Source organism: Mercenaria mercenaria, chromosome 17, assembly GCF_021730395.1.
Source record: "Mercenaria mercenaria strain notata chromosome 17, MADL_Memer_1, whole genome shotgun sequence".
NCBI lineage: Eukaryota > Metazoa > Mollusca > Bivalvia > Venerida > Veneridae > Mercenaria > Mercenaria mercenaria.
This window is the reverse complement of record NC_069377.1, coordinates 4229373-4251323: the sequence shown is the minus strand read 5'-3', so window position 1 is coordinate 4251323 and position 21951 is coordinate 4229373. Positions and strand designations below refer to the sequence as shown.

At 36.6% G+C, this 21951-nt stretch overlaps 1 protein-coding gene across 1 annotated transcript in view; it reads right to left on the bottom strand.

The window, feature by feature from the left end:
* Positions 1-2319: 2319 nt before the first annotated feature.
* LOC128550190 (uncharacterized) overlaps positions 2320-21951 on the bottom strand; it is a 32845-nt gene continuing 13213 nt past the window's right edge. The window contains exons 10-14 of the mRNA XM_053528678.1: positions 17895-18112; positions 16572-16681; positions 15982-16128; positions 4115-4217; positions 2320-2387 (exon numbers count right to left, since the gene is read on the bottom strand). Of these exons, the coding sequence (XP_053384653.1) occupies positions 2320-2387; positions 4115-4217; positions 15982-16128; positions 16572-16681; positions 17895-18112 (646 nt within the window). The remainder of the gene's footprint in view (positions 2388-4114; positions 4218-15981; positions 16129-16571; positions 16682-17894; positions 18113-21951) is intronic.

The following is a 21951-nucleotide window of genomic DNA, read 5'->3' as shown; positions in this document are numbered from 1 at the left end:
ATACCAAACACTTCTTGTTACCAGTACGAAATAGTAAGTTTTCAAATATGACTTTTCTTATTTTGACTGGGGCAGTCTTCTTAAGAAAAGTCAAACTGCACGCAGGAGTTGCTTCCCTTCAACTTCAGAAATCTCTACCTATGTAAGGGAGAACACTGCGTAGACGATTGAAGAAAAGAACTATTATTTTATTAGTCCGATATCTTTATTTCTAAAGCATCTACTTCGAATACTTATGTGGCATTATCGTTAATTTAAAGGCACTCGCTACAGATTTTCCGGACAGGTCGATATTTACCCCAACACCGTGCCAATTTGGTTTCGATGTAGCTCACTGCAGTGTTGGTGCGGTCTTCTGCGCATGCCCGGAAGTGATTATCTAATGTCGCGTTCGGCACAAATTCGCAAATTATTGTTTGTTCGCATGCATTTAATGTACAAAATGTATAATATACTGACTAAAGGTTAGGGTTAGTATCACCATTGTTACAAAATATATACATTTAAAGTACTTTTAGTTCAAGTTGCTTCAATCCGACATATACTGGAGTCTTTTACTTATACCAACGCTCCAACTCTGCATTGAGTCACAGCTGTTTCTAATCGCGTACCGTACCCGTACCGTACATTCGTAAACTATAGGTTTTGTTAAAAAAAAAAAGCCGGAAACTTTCACCGTTGTATGCTATCAAAATGCTTCAGAAACACCTTAAAATCCGATTATTAAGAAATCTGCTGTTTGATAATTTTATATATACATTTCTAAGTCATTTGCTCGAACACTGAAAGAGTATTTCGTGCCAACCTGCGTTGTATTAATGCCCGCCACACTCCACCTCGTTGTAATTTGATTTAAGCGAAATCTAAAATGGTGACCTATCAATTTTCTTTTTGTTTTAGATTAGGTAGAGATAACCAAAGGTATATGTAGAGTTTGATTAAATTCTATTATGTGAAACTAGATAAAATAGCAGAAGTACCAACTTAAAACTGACAAAAATATGCAAACATAGCCCTTGGGTCTGCTGAACAAGTATTCCTTTCTTTACAAAATCATGTTCTTTTGATTTCTCTGAGCATGTTTCAAATAGATATATTGTTTTCCGTTATTAAATGCAGGCATAGTTGTCATCTCCTGCAAACCAAATTTCACCGTTATATCATTTTTTATTCTAAAATTATTAAGCCGGGAATTTAGTTTTTTTTTTTCCATTTTTGACAACAATGAACTAAACCTTGGCGAGATTTACCCAAAATATTATCCCAAACTTTGTGTAGATAAAAGCTATCTACACACTTCATGGTGACAATTTGTAAACCGAACTAAAGATACTGTGTTTTTTTTTTTAAATTTATTAACAGTGACTTCGACCTGGATAATAGTGATCCCACATAAGATCCCAATCTTTGTCTCAATAAAGGCTACATAAAAACCATCTTTGTCGACAACAGGTTCATCCAAACTAAAATTGTGAGCGGAAACGATCTGTTTCACGCTGCAAACCGGCTTTAACAACAGCCTAACCCTTATTTTAACAACAAAATCAAAAAATCTGTTTAAGGCTTTGCTTGTTGAATATCTTTCAACTTTAATTTCTATTTGTGGTTTGACTACTTTGCGATGACTACTCTGGCAATGTTTGTTGTGCTCAGTGCTTCCTGGGAGTCTATTTTTACCTTTTAATTTCTGATAATATGTGAACATTTACTAGATTATTATACATTCTGTACGTTTGTATCCAATCCCTTGAAACTAACTTGTAGAAGAGTTACCCAGACGAAGTGGACAGACGGACGGACTGACGAAGGACAAGGTGGCAACTATATGCTAACGAAACCTGTCGGGGAGCATAAAATGTTCCTTTCAAATCAAACTTACAGCCCGACAAGGTTTAAATGACTTTTGTACCTGTGTTCTTTGACAAAATTCTGTTTCACTGAGGTTTGCATTTTATAATTTGTATCATTGAGGGAATTATTTTTCAAAGTTAACTTCATGCATGTCAAAGTTACGGCCCGAGCATGCCCTAGAATAACCTTTGCGCGCGACATCCCATCTCTTAGATGTAACATTTCTGTCTAATCAAAGAAAAATATTGATCCATGTATATAAAGCTTTTGGCCCGGACAAGATCTGACTTTTTTCACATGACATTTTATCCTGAAGTTTGACAGAGACCTGAGATGGGGACCTTGGTTTGCAGGCGACACTTCGTCTCACTGAGGTAAGAATATCTTCCAAATGAAAAAGATAGGACTAATCAAATCTAAGTTATGACCCGAACAAGACTTGACATAACCATTGACCTCAAGGGTGAACTAGTGCTTTAAGATAAGGTCCTGAGGTTTGCGCGCGACACTCTGTTTCACTGAGGCAACTGTTTCTGCTAAAAAGAAGTAAATTACTCAATGCATATCAAAGTAATTACCCGCACAAGATCTGATATGACCCGTGACCCCAACATTTGAAATTGACCTGTGAGATAGAGACTTGATATACTCCGTCTCATAGAGGTAAACATTTATGCCAAATGAAAAGAAGTTGTTCCATGCATGTAAAAAGTAAGGCCCAGACAAGATCTGACCTTTGAACCCACGTGTTACCTTGGACTTTAAGATATGGGCTAGAGGTTTGTGTGCGACACTGTTTCAGTGAGGCAACTATTTCTGCCAAACAGAAGTAAAATTATTTGATGTATGTCAAACTTGTAGCCCGGACAAGTTCTAAAATGTTATGTGACCCCTAGTTTTTACCTTGACCTTAGGGGTCAACATAGGGGTCCGGGATTTGCGCACGAAATTCCGTCGCATAGAAGCAAACATGTCTGCCAGTTAGACACACTGCTCCATTCATTTCAAAGTTACGGCATGGACATCTTAAAAATGACATTTGACTCCTAAGTTTGGCCTTGACCTTTGTGATCGGAGCCACACGAATTCTCAAAACACTGGCTTTGTTCCACTGAGTTTATGCCAAAAATGTTTACTCATTGCCTGTCACAGTTACGGCCCCTAACAAGCCCTAAAATAACTCCAAGCGACCTTGATCTTTGAACCAGGGCTTTGCAGTTAGAGCGCGACATCCCAACTCATAGAGGTAAACAATTCTGCCAAATTAAAGAAAAGAAAAAAAGATCCACGCATATCAATATCTGACATGAACTTTGACACCAAAGTCTGACAATCCGTCTCAATGAGGTAAAATTTTATGCTACATATGTAAAACATTTCTCCATGAAAACTGAAGTTGTTGTCGGCCAAAACTGGACAGACGGACACACAAACACCCACCCACCCACACACACACACACACACACACACACACACACACACACACACACAAACACACGCGCACATGCATGCACGCATTAACGCACTTACAGTCATACTCCAAACAGTCACTTTGACGACTATGTTGAGGTGACCACAACTGGCCTCAACTAAAATTATTATTAGCATCCAACATGATTTAAAATACGTAAACTATAGTCCGCGAGTACAATAATATCATTGATAGAGTGACCGGCTTACAAACAAATGCACTAAATTGTTGAAAATGATGCCTTTATCACTTTATCTATGGCTTTTTTCTGGACACCACAGTGGTGTAAAATGATTTTTTAGAACACAGTCTTGTTTTACTGTATAAACTTTATGGCTCAACATTATTCTACTTTGATTACAATGTAGTAGTTTTTAAACTGAAACAAACCGTAAATTTCTGAAAATGTTGTTATTACAGGCCTAGATCCACTACTATACAAGTGCTCCCCGCCCCCCCCCCCCCCCCCCCCCCCCCCCCCCCCCCCCCTAAAAAAAATACAATAAACAAATCTCATCTTATCTGCTACTTATCACCGATTATGAAACAGTAGCTAATTGAAAGAAATCTATTTTCCATAAATGAATGTAAACTAATAATAATAATAATAATAATCAGTACAGTGTATTGCAGTGATCGTCTTTCAGAAGGAATAATCAGTCATAAAAATTATGATCTCCATGAAATACAGCTAGGTTTTATCTTTACGTAAAATATAACAAAATGACTGTATATCAAAACACGCAATTAATGGTAATTCTTTTCTCGCAGACATTTCTTTTATGAATTTACCTGAAGGATTGATCATACACATCTCACAATTATCATCATCTGAATTCTGTTCCTCGGCTGGTAATCTTTCCCATGCACCGCTACAAAACTGGTCTATTAATCTCTGAAAGACATCGTTACAAAGGAAGTTAAAAGCTGATAGTACCAGTTAGTTCAAGTTATTGCCAGTTAAGTTGCGTTGAAGGGTCAAGTATACCTTGCCCGTAGTTTATGTTCTCTATATGTTCTGTATGTCATTATTATCCTCTGTAGTCGTATATTGTATTCAGTTCGTTATAGTCTTCCGTAGTCTGGTTGTTATATTTAGTCATGTTTAGGCATTATTCTTCATACAACTCCATATTCAACAGTCCAATCTTTACCCGTATTACTTATTCATAATGTTCATAATTCATTGAATAACTAACCACATGGATGGGCCTCTCTTCTAACTGTCGATATCCCGGCTAATTTTCACAACACATGTGCACTCGGAATGAGAAATTGATGCCGAAGACCACAGCTTTTGTCGCTGACAATAAAATATTTATATAGGCGCATATTTGTGTATTTCCAGGTAATTTAGAATATTGTTTTTGATGCTTAATCATTTTTCTACCATTTACCATGAATTGGCTTTGTTATTTCTGAGCATACCAGGCCTTCTACGTAGGTGTTATTTTTGGACTGCGACAAATGGCGCTCAACATGGGATTTGGGCAGCCAAAGTGGTACGAGGTCGGCTAATTTTGAGGATGACCAGGAGTCTTGCTTTCCAAGTGACGTCACTGTACAGTTACAAAGGGGGGTTTCCAAAGTCTTATATAAATATTAAAACAAACGTGAAGGTAAACATAGTGAAAGAGAAAGTTTCTGTATTAAGTTTTGGCAAAATAGGCCTGAACAACGAAAGACAATTTAAATTTAAATGAATAAATCCATATCTACGGATGTAGACAGTGAAATAGAGAAGTTTTAAAGTGTGAAATTGTATTATACAAGCTGAACCTACATATATATGTGTGACCTGCATTATTTTCTTAGGATGACAGCTGACACTAGTGTCAGATCTTTTCTTAATCAGTAGACTGACAGGTGATTTAAAACGTCTGTGAAAACTTAAGTAATTGGATAGTAAATTGGGGAATTTAAGAATTTGAATGACTTATGGAGAATTTCATAGGAATTTTATTGTGGCATACATTTGAGATTTTTAACATTTCATTCTGTACGTTTCAGGTGTGTATCATGTGTCGGTATTGAGGTGTTGTGTAAAAGTGGTCACTAGTCACAAGGTGTTAGAAAAGCCAGACGCTAGTGTATCATTGAAGGTTCCATGGGCACCGCCGTATGAATACATCTGCGGATGTATCTAAATTGTTCTTATACTTATAGCATGTGTTCTGCTCAACCCGGGGCTAGAGGGCGTGGACGGTAGCATGCATTTCCACTACCGTCCAGAACAGGCTCAGTCAAACAGAGCCTGCAACATTTTCGTTTTTGTCGTGTTGAGCGACCTGTGGAGTTTTTCTATTTTGTTGAGTCTTGAAGTTTTGATAGTTATATGCAGTGTTACATAGTAATATTCAGCTCTGTTAGCGCTTTAGCGAGAGAAAGTCGTGAAATGCATTTTTGAAGTTAGTTAGGGTCAATTTGTGGTTCGATTCTTGAAGTAAAGATTTGTTTCTTGTTTGTTTCTTGGGGATTGGTGGCATACATTTCATTGTACATACCGCATAACTGGTTATTTCTGCGGGTAGGTAATTTCTGCGATATTTTGCAGGTCTCTTCCAGCCGCAAAAATTAAATTCGCATATATTTCGTAGTTTCGTATATCCGATCGCCCGTTTGTCGCCTCTTTTACCTGTGTACTTTAAATTACTTAATCAATACACGTATCCCGCTAGTAGACGCTCGCTTAACTTTTATTGATAAAGATTTGTAACACTAGCAGTAAAGTACAAAAGAATTTATCAGTTTATCGTGTACAATTAATTTTAGCTGAAATAACCAGTTATACGGTAATTGTTGATTTGTTTCACTAATATTTTGGTTTTTGATTGTTTAGGTTTTTTTTTTCCAGTTGATACTTTGTTTATTGGCAGTTGGAATTTTTGGCTCATTTGGTGAATTTGTTGTCTTCTTGGTTTGGTTGATCATTTTCATTTTGGATTGATGGGTTCTTTTGCATATTAGAGGTGTATGAATTTATTTTCTGCTGTTTGGTTGTGAATTGCTTCGGGCGTATACATTATTCTAAATTTTGATACAGATTGTTTGGTTTGGAATGGTTCTTTGTTAAAGCTTGTGCTGGTCAAGTGTTAAATACTTGCGGTATTTTGTTTATCATATTTGCCTGCGTATATGTGATATATCTTGCCGAAAAGCGGTGCAAATATAGTTGTGTTTACGGAAAGACTGTATGTGGTGTTTGCTTGACTTGGGTGTTATAGTACGTAAGTAAGCATATTTTTCTTCTGGTCTGACGACTTCGGTTGCCCTAGTTCAGTTGAATATAAGATTGAATTATCTGACTCTACACCATTTAAAGAGCCATACCGGAAGATCCCCCCGGAACGTTTGAAGAGGTTAGGGAACACATGTAAGAAATGTTGAAAGCTGGCAGTATTAAACCCTCTCACAGTCCCTTTTCCTCCAATATTGTCTTGGTTATGGATGAAAGAAGGCTCACTTCGTTTTCGCATTGACTTTCGTCGTATGAATAACAATAATGTTAAAGACGCTTATTCCCTCCCACGCATTGATGAGACTATCGATTCTTTTGCTGGCTCTTAGTACTCTACTAAATTAGATCTCCATCAAGATATTGGCAATTCCCGCTAAGGGAATCGGACAAACCCAAGACAGTTTTTTCAGCAGGTCCCTTTGGTTTCTTTGATTGTGAATGGATCGCATTTGGTCTCCTAAGGGTAAGCTTCACTTGAAGGAGTGTCTCATCTAGTAAGATGATTCAGTGACTCTGTTGAAAACCATTTGTCGGAGACTTGAGACTGTTTTCACTAGACTTGAGCATGATGGATTGAAACTCGAAGGTCCCAAGACATTTTGTTCAGCTAGAGGCGAAGTATCTATGCCACGTTCTTTATAAGGATGGTGTTAAAACTGAACCTGAAAAGACATCTGCATTGAACGATTGGCCTTTTCCAAGATCTATCAAAGACCTTCGTTCCTTTCTTGATTTCGCAGGTATTATAATCGTTTTTATACGCCCGAAGGGACGTATTATGTTATGACGCTGATGTCCGTCCGTCCGTCTGCCCGTGCCCGCGAAATGATGGTTAAGTGACTTCATAACGGTACTGTCTCTTTGATGTCATTCATTCCGTTCTGTTTATGTGACCTTTTTCTTTTTATGTGACTGATAGAACAATAGAGAGAACAATGGAGGTGTCACATAAATACCGTTTCGTGAGAACGTCCGTTAGCAATTTCGTGTCCGCTCTGTAACTCTTGAACCCCTTGAAGGATTTCAAAGAAACTTGACACAAATGTTCACCACACAAAGACGACGTGCAGAGCGCATGTTTTGGATGTCTCGCTTCAAGGTCAAGGACACACTTAGGAGTCAAAGGTCATATCAGTTCGTTTTGTGTCCGCTCTGTAACTCTTGAACTGCTTGAAAGATTTCAAAGAAACTTGACACAAATGTTCACCACACCGAGACGATGTGCAGGGCGCGTGTTCCGGATGACTCGCTTCAAGGTCAATGTCACACTTAGGGGTCAAAGGTCATATATGACTTTGCTTTGTGTTTATTGCTCTGCATTGCAGTGCTCTTGTTTTTATTTGGCAGATCCCTCTTTTGTTCACTTACAAGAAATTTTGTTTGATTTACTTCCCTTATTTGTTACTATAAACAGCTTATTTTGAAACATTTTTATCATTGGCCGTAGGGAAAAACCGAGACCACTTTTCTGTGGTACAACATGGATGGTACCTCCAAGTTTTAGGTGCATTTTGACATACCGTTACCTGGTAAGGATTTTTTTGTGGACTTAGAATTTTTTTTTGAATTTCTTCCCTTTGTTGTTCCTGTCCTTTGGGCTTCACACTCCAAGTTCTTTAAATTTTGCTCCCATCCTCTAATGTAACTCTTCGGGCGTATAATGCCCCGCTTGGCGGATCTTTTGTTAGGATTTAGGATTCTCCCAACTTGCAAAGCTCTTAATGATTCGCTCATAGACCATCAAACTGACAAAAAATATAAGTCAAATAAACCTGCAACTCCTTGGAATTGGGGTCCAAAACATCCAAAGGAATTTGAGATCATCAATGAGGAACTAACTTCAGCACTTTTTCTCATATATGTCGATATTTCTCAGCCTTTCATCCAGAATATCGATGCCATAGTCTTGGAGCTGTTCTCTTTTAGAAGATGAACAGTATTGAAAGGGTTGTCGCTAATGCCAGCAGAGGGATGATACCGACCGAACGGAATTACCCTGACCATAAGGTCGAATTTCTTTCTTTTGAAACGGGCAGTGGTAGACAAGTTCCATGATTACCTTCATGGAAATGAATTTCTTGTCCGCACATACAATACTTCCTTAACACTTGGCGCTCAGTTATATCGCTGCTTGCCCGCCCGCTTAGCTAAATAGGGAGAGCGCAGATCTACGGATCGCGGGGTCGTGAGTTCGAGCCCTGGGCGAGGCGTATGTTCTCCGTGACGATTTGATAAAAGACATTGTGTCTGAAATCATTCTTCCCCCACCTCTGATTTATGTCGGGAAGTTGGCAGTTACTTGCGGAGAACAGGTTTGTACTGGTACAGAATCCAGGAACACTGGTTAAGTTAACTGCCCGCCCTTACATAACTGAAATACTGTTAAAAATTGCGTTTAACCCAAAACAAACAAAAAAAACAAAAACAAACATCAGTATCAGCCTTGAAAAAGCAATGTGGATCCTAATGTCTTATCCCTGTTACCAGGTTTGGAAGAGACTAGCAGTGGAGAAAGCAAGATTCTTTACCCTGAAGACGTTTCGAGTCATTCTTGCTGATGCCTATGAACTTCCTGCAGTTAAAGAAGACTGATGATGGGTCTTGTTTTAGTGATATAGACTGGCAGGTCGCACAGTCCAATGACATATCTCTTTCCCGAGTTGTCAGTATTGTCAAGACTGGTCACAAAATAGGGGGCCTTCCTGGCCAAGTGGTTACGGTCGCTGACTTCAAATCACTTGCCCTTCAACGATTTGGGTTCGAGCTGCATTCGGGGCGTTAAATTTGTCATGTGAGGAACCATCCAGCTGGCTTACGGAAGGTCGGTGGTTCTACCCAGGTGCCCGCTCGAGATGAAATAATGCACAGAGGGGCACCCGGGGTCTTCCTCCACCATCAAAAAGCTGGAAAAACGCCATATGACCTATAATTGTGTCAGTGCGACGTTAAACCCAACAAAATAGATAGATGGTCACAAAATAACGAGCCGCCAGTCTGAGGGCTGCATGGAAACAGATTTGGTTCGGCAGTATTTACGAGAGTGGAATATTCTTTTCATCATAGATGGTATTTTTGTACAGAAGCGGTTCTGTCTGCGGAAATCCTGTGGTCCAGCTTGTTGTGCGTAGTGTCTTCTATGACATCGTGTTCACAGGTCTCTTTTTCTCTTGAACCTGTCTGTTTTGAGCACTTGAAATGTCTTCTGGCGGGTATGAGAACATCCTGATCATTACAGATCATTTCACTTGTTTTGCTCAAGCCATTACCACTAGAAATCAAACAGCTCACACTACTGTTTGCAGATCAAATTGCCCCATCGCCTTTTTTTTAAATCGATAGAATTTTACCTTTACGTCACAGAAGCGGCGGTGCTGAAGCTATTTTTGGACCTCGTCTATACAGGTAACACCGCCATTTCTGTAAAACTTTTTTTCGATACGAAGTAAGATTAATTTACGCAACAAGTCGGTTAAATACACTAAATGAACTTGTTTACGTTAGCCACATAACCGAGAATTTAACAAGGTAGAAATGTTGATTTAAATACCGATAAAACGTTTGTTTAACCGAAAAGTAAAAGATATAATAATCGTCATTTAAATCCTAAATAAATGCACACTACATTTAGGTCGCTTGGATGTGAAAAAAAAAACGGAACCATCTAATACATTATAGGCACTCTTCTGTCTAAATTTCAGTGCCTTTTGTTCTTTTAAATAATGTATCCCGTGTTTACTTTCATAATGTAAAACGCGACTGACTCGTGGTTGAATTACTGGAGTCGCTCATTGTAAATCACTGTAACCTACCATTGATTGAAGGTCATAAGTTCAATTCCTGGAACCGACCATGCCTCTTAAGTTGAAAAAGTCGGCAATTTCTTACGGAATATGTGAGTCTAGAACTGGTTCTTCCCAAGAACGAAGATAATGCTTATCAACTGCCTGTCTGCAAATAACTGAGATAGTATATAAACGACGGGCGTGAAACCCTTCAAATAAATAGTAGATAAATTCACATACATGTAAAGGATCAGACTGAAGACTCCCCGACCTCCATCCCCAACCACTACACACACACACACACGCACACACACACTCACACGCGCACGCGCGCGCGCACACACGCACATACAACAAACAAGAAATAAAACAATAGTCTAGGCCTAAACTAAAATAAATATGATGGACTTAGATTTACGATAGTTAAATTACGGAACATTTATATAAAAACTCTTCACATCAATCTCGTAGACGAAAAAGGTATCAACCGCATTCTGCAGAAGTGTATCAGATTTTTATGGATATTGCCATTACAAGTGATGTGCAGCTTGAATGCTCAATGATTGCGTGGCCCGAAATTACAATAGATGCAAATGACTGTATCTTTTCACTTTTCCCTCGTCGATAATAATTGTCAAAACAAACACACAAAAAAAACACTGTTCCCATTTGGACATAGTTGAAATATAAGTATTTTACTTTTTAAACAATGTATCCATTATATTCACGCTATTATACCTTCCTTTTCAATCGATAAATTTACAGCGTATACAAGGTCGATACTGGGTCTGTTTGTTGACACGATTACTATGTGCCCTCGTGTCTTGTTACGTTGGTATTTCAAAGACAGATTTAGAGCGCGCGCTTTGTGTGTGTGTGTGTGTGTGCGTGTGCGTGTGCGTGTGCGTGTGCGTGTGTGTGTCATAGTGCTGGGTGGATCAATCAATTTTTAACCCGAGGTGACGTAAAGATAAAAAAAGGACGCCTCTTTCAAGCGACAAGTTGAATACGGTAGAAAGGTAGCGAATGGGGCGGGGGTTAACACGTCAGGATTGCTCCAAAAATAGCTTCAGCTTCGCCGCTTTTGTGACGTAAACGTATAACTATCGATTTCAAAACATGTGAAGGGGAAATTTGATCTACAAACAGTAGTTATTCGGCCAAAATTCTCTTTGAACAGTTTGTCTTCCTTTACGGTTTTAGAGGCCGTTTACACAGCGATCAAGAACGAAACTTCGAAAGTGCCGTTATTAAAGGACTGTATAAACGGGCCAGTGTGGAAAAACGTAGGACTACTCCATATCATCTACAAGGTAATGGCATGCCAGAGCGGTTCAGTCAAACTCTCGACCCTAGTGCATGCCTACAACTCTACCAGACATGAAAGTACGGGGTTTACACCTCACGTTCTAATATTCGGTAGGCATGTACGCTTTGCCATCGATGCCTTCCATGGAATCCAGTCATGTCATTCCAACTATGTTCGAGACATGCAGAAACGGTTGAACTTTACCTACAGAAGTCGTTACGACCTTCGGGTGCGAGAAACCAAGGTTGAGGAAGGAGATTGTGTCCTAGAGAGAAATGGAAATGTGGGTCTCAATGTCAAGAACAAGCTCGCTGATAAATGGGGCAAAGATGTTTATGTCGTTCAATCGCAACCAAACTCTGATGTACCGGTAACTTTTATAGAAGAGGGAACATGGTCGAGGTTCACCCAGAATGGCGCACAGGAACCTTCTCTTGCCTTTAACTGGAATTCCTCTCCATACTTTTAAGCCTGACACTTATTGTTCTACTGATAATCCGTGAATATTTTTTTCTGGCCTCAGTTCAAAATCATTGGTCACGGATTCTTACAAGGACATTTCGACTGAAATTTCCCCAGTCTCAGCCAGGAGGAAGTCAGCACTCAAACCTGATACTGAACCATTTTATCCATGTCGAACTGCTCGAAAGAGAAAGCCGCTAAAATGGATAGCGCATCTATAGATTGGGTCAAATAAGCATTGGAAAGTACAGTATGTTTGACAGTGTTAATTTAGAGTGATTTATAGTGTGCATTGTGCATTATGATCTTTTTATATGTACAGTTTTTTCATTTGTTTGATAAGCATGAAGGTTGCAAAGATAATAACTTTATTAGAGTTTCAGAATGTTATTGTGACTGAAATATAACTTGTGCAGTACAGTATAACTTGTGCAGTACAGTAAAAATGTTGCAAGTAGATGTGCAAGATGTATCTCTTAGAATGATTTGATATTGTTTTACAGGTGGAATGATTTATTGTTATGGTGATGACATTTTCATAGTGTCATAATGTACTGATGGAAATCCTAAGAAACCACTTTTATTGTGCACATATATTTTTGACAATGTTTCACAGATTGCCATCTGTGAAATGTATTGATTTAAGTCTTTATAGCGCATCAGTTTTATTTTTCTGACTGATTGTATCCTGTTTCAATGATTTACTCAGCAGTTTTAGACATACAAGCATTTTAGGCCTGATGCTCATATATGAACATAGCCTGTCTTAGCGATTTTAAGAAAGACTTTGACAGTGCTTTAGACTGTAGATATAATGATAGCTACAGTTACACATATAGATTTTAATTTATAACTGGGTTCGAATTTTGTGTGTATATTGGTTGTATTTACCAGAAGTATATTAGATTTAAGACTACAGTGAATCCAATAAATCTTGATAGATATCTAAAATGTCGGGACGACATTTCCCTGTGATGGGGGGGATGTAGCAGGGTCAAGTTTACATTGCCCGTAGTTTATGTTCTCTATATACTTATGTTATGTATGTCCCGTATTGTCCTCTGTAGTCGTATTATTGTATTTAGTACAGTCTTCACACATATTACTTATTCATAATTTTCATAATTCACTAACTATTATAACTACCCACCTGGATTGGCCTCTCTTCAAACTGTCGATTTCCCAGCTAATTTGGACAATGCATGCGCATTTGACATGAGAAATTGATGGCGAAGGCAACAGTTTTTGTCGCTGACAATAAGACTTTTATATAGGCGCATATCTGAGTATTTGTTTTGATGCTTAATCATTTCCTGAATTTTGTCACTCATCGGTTTTGTTATGTCTTTGTATTTTCATTAGAGTGAGAAATTGATGGCGAAGTCCGCAGTTTTTGTCGTTTACAATAAATATTCATAGCGGCGCATATTTGTGTATAATTAACAAACCCGTTATCCCTGGTCCCGATGTTTAGAACTCGTATGAGCAGACCAAGCATTCTAGCCATGTGTTAGTTTGGACTGTGACAGTTGTTTTGCCTTGAAAAGAAGCGAATAATTGGTCAAAATGTTTCTATACATTTCCTCAATTAAGTTTTTCAGAATACACTGGGATAAACATCTGTATATGATTTGTGCCATGCTTTAATTGTCAACGGATAATCGTTTCTCTTTTAAAAATATCTTATTTATGTCGAGAAATTTTATTTACTTTTAGACATCAGCTTAACTCTTAAACAACAGTTATGGGTCAGATGTGTGAAGCAACACATGTTTTTTCAACATTACCGATAAATTCATATATTGCATTAGCAAATGCTTGTAAGCTATTTTCTGTAAAATTACTATTTCTTTTATTGCAAAAGTTATAAATACAGACAGACCAAATTGATATATATTTACTACAGATTGATTGTGGCCCATCACAAACTCCAAAACTGAATGAAATTTTCAACAGATATATTTCTAAAAACAAAAGGTTTAAGCCTGTTAAGATGTGAATAGCAAGCTTGCTATTAACATATGTCTTAGTTACTTGAAACATATACTTAACCTTGAAAAAGTATAAATGTCAAATTTGAATTATTTAAAACAAATTAATAGGGCACAAAATGACAAATATTATAATGGTTTATATGGCATTTAGGCCAGTCAAAAATGTTTGTTTTGATTACATTAGATAAAACAAATATTCAAATTTCTGCCCTTAGTGGGATGAAGCAAGTTTCAAATATATTACAAAAATATTTGGCTATATTCTTTTATATATAATCTTTTCGTACATTTTGCTCTCTATTTACATACATGTATCACTATGATTAATTACAAATTTTGTAAAAGAAATCAGTTTCCTGTACCATCGGCGCATTGGTCAATTGTATGCATTGATTATGTCAATTAATTTTGACACTACAGGCACAGTTTAATGTTATGACACATTGTGGTGCCACCAGTGGTAACTGAGATAGGAAGTCGCATTAGTTCGCTAGTTCTAATTCTATCTCTATCAGAATATATTATAATTAATTATCATAATAATTCTATTTACTATCTCTTATTGTTTCACATAGCCGGTAGCTGGATTTCAAATTCCGTTTATTCGTCTTTTCATGAGAACCCAGTTCGAGGTGTTTTTAATACATAAAAACACATTATATGAATCCATACAGCTTCGAAGGTATAAAACACTGTAATTTCAGATAAATCATGAAGGAATCTAGGATTGATGTGATAACTCACAATACAATCGAGCACCGATACTACATTTACAATTTGTTTATATCACCAAGGGTGTTAAGCTGTATATTCGTTTTTATTAAGGTATTCAAAAGCACGTATTTTAAGAGCCTCAATGCCACATATAACAAGATCTCCGCAAAGCGGGGTCAATATCAATATGGATCAAAAGATGAGGAAGTAAAATTTTAAAGATTTGTATAAGTGGGTGTGTTTCGGAGGGAAGGGTTGTAATTTTGGTTTGAGGGGGAATTTTATGTGGCGGCGATGATGGAATGCAGAGGCAAAAAAGAAAACAAATTGACTTCTTTATTTGGGGGAGAAGATTGGAGGCGGGGAATTAATGTAGAATATTGCACTCATCAAATTGTCTCATCACCAGCCATCTATATTGTAAGTTAAAAGTCAACACCGGAAATAGTTTTGAAGTTTTGATCTGGACATAAAACACAAAAAAACAGATTTGACAGATATTGAGCTTTAATTTGTGACCTTGACTTTTGACCTACCGGCCAAAAGTACATGTTCTCTGCACATCGTCTCTCACTACCTACTTGCATGCCAGATTGAATTCAATATCTTGTGTACGAATTATGTTGTGCTCTGGATACAAAATATGACAGAGAGTTTTGACCTTGCTGTGGCCTTGACCTTTGACGTACAAATCTGCTTAATGTACTCTGCATATTGCCTTATCATCACCTAAATTCCAAGATCGAAGTCGATACTTTGAGTTATGATTCATAAACTAAATATGACGGATCAATTTGAACTTTGAGCTCCCTTTTGAGCTACCGACCTGGTTTATGCGTTCTGCACATTATTTATCGACACTTACCTATATTCCAAGTTTAAAGTCAATATCTGAAATAGTTTTAAGAATTATGATGGACGGACTCACACGCGTCATAACACAATACGCCCGTTTTTCTAAAATGGTAGTAAAGATTAGTATAGTTTTCACAAAAATATGATAAATCTTTTAACAATGCACCACTTCTGCAGATATTTTTTTTAATTCATTTTTTTTCTCGTTGTGAAGTTATCCCTCTTCAAAATAACAGTGATGCGCGATTTGTTTAAATATATAACGGGGGTACATCAATCAGTTAACACAGTTGTATATTGCTCACCTGCGTTTCTTTCAAAATGTCCTCAGATGTCAATTTATCATCTTTCCTAACTTCACTTTGTTTAGCACTGTCAATACATTGCTGTGATAATGTGAGCAGTATCTCTGCTGACTGACAAAGCTTTTTTTGATCGTTCCAAATATTGTCCTGGAAAGTATGATGGCATTTAATATCCGCTTATTTAATTCAACCCGATCAATAATCTGTTGATCACATGCATATTGAAATAAGAAAAAAAAATTGTTGTCACTCCCGATTGCTAAAACCAAGAAAGAAGTTATAAGTTAATTCGATATCTAAATAGTCGTTTTAGCTTTAAAAGTGTTCAATTATCAACATAATGATTCATTAGTATTTTTAAAAACATCAAACATTACTTATAAATTTGTGTAACTCGCAACCGTGTTCAGGTTAAGGAATTTGTTCTGTTTGCGATAGTTTTGCACGTTAGATAAACAGGATTTAATCAAACTTCACACTGCAGAAAAATGGTATAAGCCTGGAGAACCACCTTCATTCATGGAACCGAACAAATTCCTTACATATGAAAAAGAATATAAGACAACACATCTTAATGTAAATCTGAAAACCTGAACGTTATATTCCACTTCAACCTCATCTAGGTCTTTTAGATACTGTTCTTTCGAGTCTTCCGAGTATTTGAAGTTTGCGTGTTTCCCGGTCAACAACTCTCTTATCACTGTAAAATGTATTAAATTATAGTCAGGCAAACATGTATATTATCGCGACTTACTTTCATGACCAAGAATGCTATTATGTTGTTTTAATTGTGGTATTTGCTTCCAAAGGATCTTTTCTATGAAAATAAGAGACCACAAGTATGCAATAAACGTTTCACATGTTCTATTAACTATTACAAAAGCTATCTTTAAGGGTCGTGTGGTCGTTGTAAAATGTCTCCCCATACTTGGATTCGGTGTTATATTTTCTAGTCCTTTGGGAACATGTAGAACATTCAATTTCATAATGGAATTCCGATTATGCCGGTGCTAAGGGGGCGTAGTACATATTCCATAACCTCTCATATACAGACTCAATCAAATCGAGCCTGCTATTGTATTGCATGGTTACGCACTATGCTTCCAAATGATCTTTTCGTAGAATTTATTAGTGTATGTAAATTAGAGACCACTACTATAAAGTAACGTACGTAGTGTTTCTTATTTGACCAATTTGGAAAAAATCGTGAGAGAGAAGAATACAAGGTTGATTAGGACAACGTCTGATGATAAGTAGTCGTTTTAAGTCTTTTTTCTATTCTACTTTTAGAACTTTCGCGCTATGAAATTAAAAAAAAAAAAAAAAAAAAAAACATGCAAAAATATCCATGCAAGGGTGATACATACCAACATTCGTGAAGGTCATTCAAGTACTTCACGATATGAAATCGCTAGAAGATTTTAGTTATTTTAGTTCGTGCAGAGAGGCGGTATAATTGTGCAATATGAACTTTTTCATGATAAAATGCTACAGTCCAATTTTGGTGAAGGTCCATTCATAAATATTCGTTCTTTAATTATCTCTGTCGACATCCCCGCCTGTGTTGCGGAACGATACCAGTAGTATAAATGCAACAGAGGTGTATCCAAAAAGGTAGTACAAACAAGGTTTGGAGAAAATAAATCAAGCATATCAGGAGATAAAGTCATTCATATTATTTTAGCTCTGGGTAAGTGTAAAACGAAGCAGAACCATGTGTATATTGCGATCAAATTTCGTTTAAAATAATTCTAGGAATATGTTAGAGCGCTTCATTAAAAAAAGATTGTTCAGGCAATGACGGACGACGGATTCTGCATGGTCATATCAGCTAATATAGTCTTTCGGATGCGATGAGTTAAAACATGAAGCAGACTAAATTAATATATCAAGATATAATGTAGAGTACCTACCTACACCTATATTGAAATAATCAAAGTACTTTTCAAGTTTGTCGTATGTTGGTGGGTGAAAGTATCCTTTTGTTAAAGGAATAGCAGTTGGTGATGTCTTGATTGAGGTTTCGTTTTCAGTCGTTTCTCTTGCTACTCCGAAATCTGTAAGCCTTGCGTTGTAAAATCTATCCAGAACGACGTTACGTGTTTTGACATCTAAATGAATTATTGCGCCCCTGGTAAGTCAGATGCACAATTTGTATAAGATACAGATAGATGTCCGATATATTTTGGGAATTATGTTGAACAATTTTAAAAATATCGAGACGAAAGTATATAAAAATCCTTAATGTTTATAATTCTCTTTCTCGCTATATTGTAAGCAATAATAAGAATAATGAACTATCGGTAATTACGTGACAGAAGATAAGAGATACATATTTCGGCATGACAATATCGTCACATTTGATCTGTTCTGAAAAGTTTAAATCATTGTTACTTAACTTAATAATATTTGCCCTAATACTACACTTTGTGCAGAAGTAATATGATGATAAAGGCGGTAATATTTTGCCTCATCATCTGTACTTTAACTGGTAAGTAATAATGGACTGCCATTTTTAAGTTTCGTTAACAGCAACATAAACCTTTTATTGATTATATTTTATCATGAATACGGGCGATAAATCATTTACTATAGTTCTGACTTGAGGTCAGCGATATTTTGTACTGTTAATAATGGAACGGTCCATTATCTAAATAATGTTTTCAAACCATTTTCTTTAATGTATATATTTAACAGTAAACAAAATCTGTTAAAGAACAACACCGCAAACGGTTAACGACTATTCAACAATCTTGTCAGTTAATTGAATATCAAGGTAAAAAAAGGGAAAAAAATTGTAAAATTGCAAACAGACTCACGGAACCTGAACAATATATGTAAGCTCATCACAATGGCTGTGTGCGAAGTTACAATCAGTTCCCAATAGTAGGGTACCGAGCTAATAGCTTACATACAAAAACAACCAAAACTTTATCAGTCGAAACTCGAGCATAATTTGTAAACAGGCAAAGTAAAGCGATGGAACCTCGTACTTAGTAGGCAAGCTGGTTGGGATCGACACTTATTTATTTCGATGTCTGGTGCTTAAATGTCAAAGTTGCAGTGACCAGTTTCCTATCAATAACTGAATGGTACTTTAGTATACAGTCGTCAAACTGCGTAGGATGATTGTCTGTGGTCAGATAACGACTAGTATTATTTCGGTGGTCAAAAGGTCTAAGGTGAAGGTCGCGGTGACCCTGAGCTGAAAATCGGTTACTAATCGATAACTAACGTAAATTTTCATAAATGAATGCCTTTTGTCAGTAGATTAAGCATTTATTTTTGAAGTCAGTGATAATTTTGTATTTTTTATAATGGAACGATCCGTTATTTAGGTAATGTGATCAAATCAGTATTATCCAATTGATGATAATTAATTTTTGCAACTCTTAATAACCTTGAAAGTACAGGATGGTATAAGCATTGCATATTTTGTGGGAGTGGGGCCTGTATCCGTCAAAGTCGCAATTATTTAATATTTTATTCTGTAAATTTTACAGAAATATACAGCGTTATGTGTTTCCATATCTTCACAAAAGATATAGATTAAGTGTAATAATATGATAGTCTATTGCGTATTGTAATATCTTTTTTAATCAAGTACAATATGTTTTGTAGAATACACAATTTATATGCTGTTTACATGTGCAAATAAAAAGAAGTTATAATTGTATCTAATGCTTGGCTAGAAAAAAACAGTACTGTGGTCTCTTACTCTAGGAATCTACTGACACAGGTGAAGAAACTTACCACTAATGAAGCATTAATGTACGGTGTTTTGCACTCAGATGAAATGTACTTATACATGATAATACTAGTGGAAGAATGCATAATTACCAAATAAGAATAATGAAATGAATATAATTACACCTCAAATTTTTTCACTTAAAGATGAGCCGTCAAAGTACTGAACCCCAGTCGCCTATGCAACAGGCCACCACGCAACCACTACATCATTCTAAGTAGTTCTACGTAGTGGTGGGTCTAATCTAAATCAGGCAAAGCAAATCATACTGATTTCCCTCATCGGCAGACGTGTCGTTAGATTGAACTTACAAGCGTCAAAATCAAAGTACAAGATGATCACAAGACCGTGAACTTTGCGGGACGCGGATGTTTGTCAAAACACAAGCCTCCAGCATTTATTTCATTGGTATATGTGAATTGATTAAGAAATAATAAGTTCCCAAACGTGGTTTATCGTAGAATAACCCGAGTTTTGAGTTCTTATGCGTAAGAATATATCACGAAGGCCGTAGACCTGAGTGATATACTGTTTCGTATAAGAACGAAAAACTCGGGTTATTCCACGATAAATCACACTTGGGAACTTATTATTTCGATTCTAACACGACATACTAGTATTAACAGTGTTAAAAACAATGGTAACTACTTTTTACGACCGTGCTACGCACCTGGATCGGATGACGTCATTGCACGCGAGTGGTTTATCGCAGAATAACCCGAGACAGATTTTGCTCTACATGTATGTAGGTTATTTGCTGGTCGTGTTAGAATAAACGATATATTTCTCAGTTGAAACAAACAAATAGAAGAGTTAAAGCAAAAAGTTAAAAACGAGTTGCTTTCGAAATTAAACTAATATTTTCAACAGGATTACATGTTCCGTTTGCTTCAAACCATAACATTTTTTGTAACAAATAAAAATATGAGTTCCAATGTCTGCAACAAATTTAGTAGACATCTAGAATTAAAAAAAAAAGGTTCGGCAAAACACATCTTTCTAAAAGGAAAAGGATAAGAGCATCTTAAAAAAGAAAAAAACTATATGACATTTTCTTAAATGTGTACATGTAGCAGTAAACATAAGCTGTCGGAGGACAGCAACGCTGTGCTATTCAAAAGCCCTGTCAGTTGAATGAATATAAAATTCGAAAAAGGGAATAATTTTGTTAAAATGCTTAACAGAGTGATGGAACATATGCACTCCATGTCAGATCATCACAGTGAACAAGAGAGTGATGTTTCAATACTTTCCCATTACTGGGTACTTGGATACAAGATTTCATACAAAAACTTAACCTAAAAGTCGAAGAAGGGGCATACTTTTGTAAAATGCAAAGTAAAGTTATGGAACCTGTGCAACTGCATGTCAGATCATCACAGTCAACAAGTGTGTTAATTTTCCATTAGTGGGTACAGAGATACCAGCTTACGAAAGTCAAAAAGGGGTATAATTATGAAATAAGAGGCCCGAATGGGCCTAAATCACTCACTTGAATAAGACCTTGACTATCTGACCTTACTTCTTACCAAGTTTGGTGAAAATCCTGTAAGTAGTTCGTTAAAACTAGATTTCACACAGACATTTATTAAGATTTATAACGATGCTAACAATATCTTTCTATGATTTGACCCCGTGACCTAGTATTTGACCTAGATAATCCATTTTCGAACCTAATCTTGATTTCATAGGGACACAGATTTTGACAAAGCTTGACGAAGATCAAGTAGAAAATGTAGCCTCTAGAGTGTTCGTAAGGTTTTTCTATGATCTGACTTGTGACAAACATTAAGATCTCAAGTAACCGATTTTTATCCATAACATGTTTCATGGAGACAAACATTCTGACAATTTGTAATGAAGATCTAATGGGAAATATGGCCTCTAGAGTGTTAACAAGGTTTTTCTATGATTTGACCTAGTGAGCTAGTTTAAGATCTCAGGTAACCCACTTTCAAATTTGGCCTAAATTTCATAAAGATATTCTGACAACGTTTTATAAAGATGAGGTATAAAATGTGGCCTCTAAAGTACTAACAAGATTTTCCTATTAATTGACTTGTGATCTAGTTTTTAAACCCAGATGACCCAGTATAAATTCGTGTGATATTTTATTAAGTGTAACATTTTTTACCAAGTTTCATTAGGATTTGGCCAAAATTGTGACCTCTAGAGTGTAAACAGTCAAATTGTTGACGACGCATGACTGACGACGGACGCCA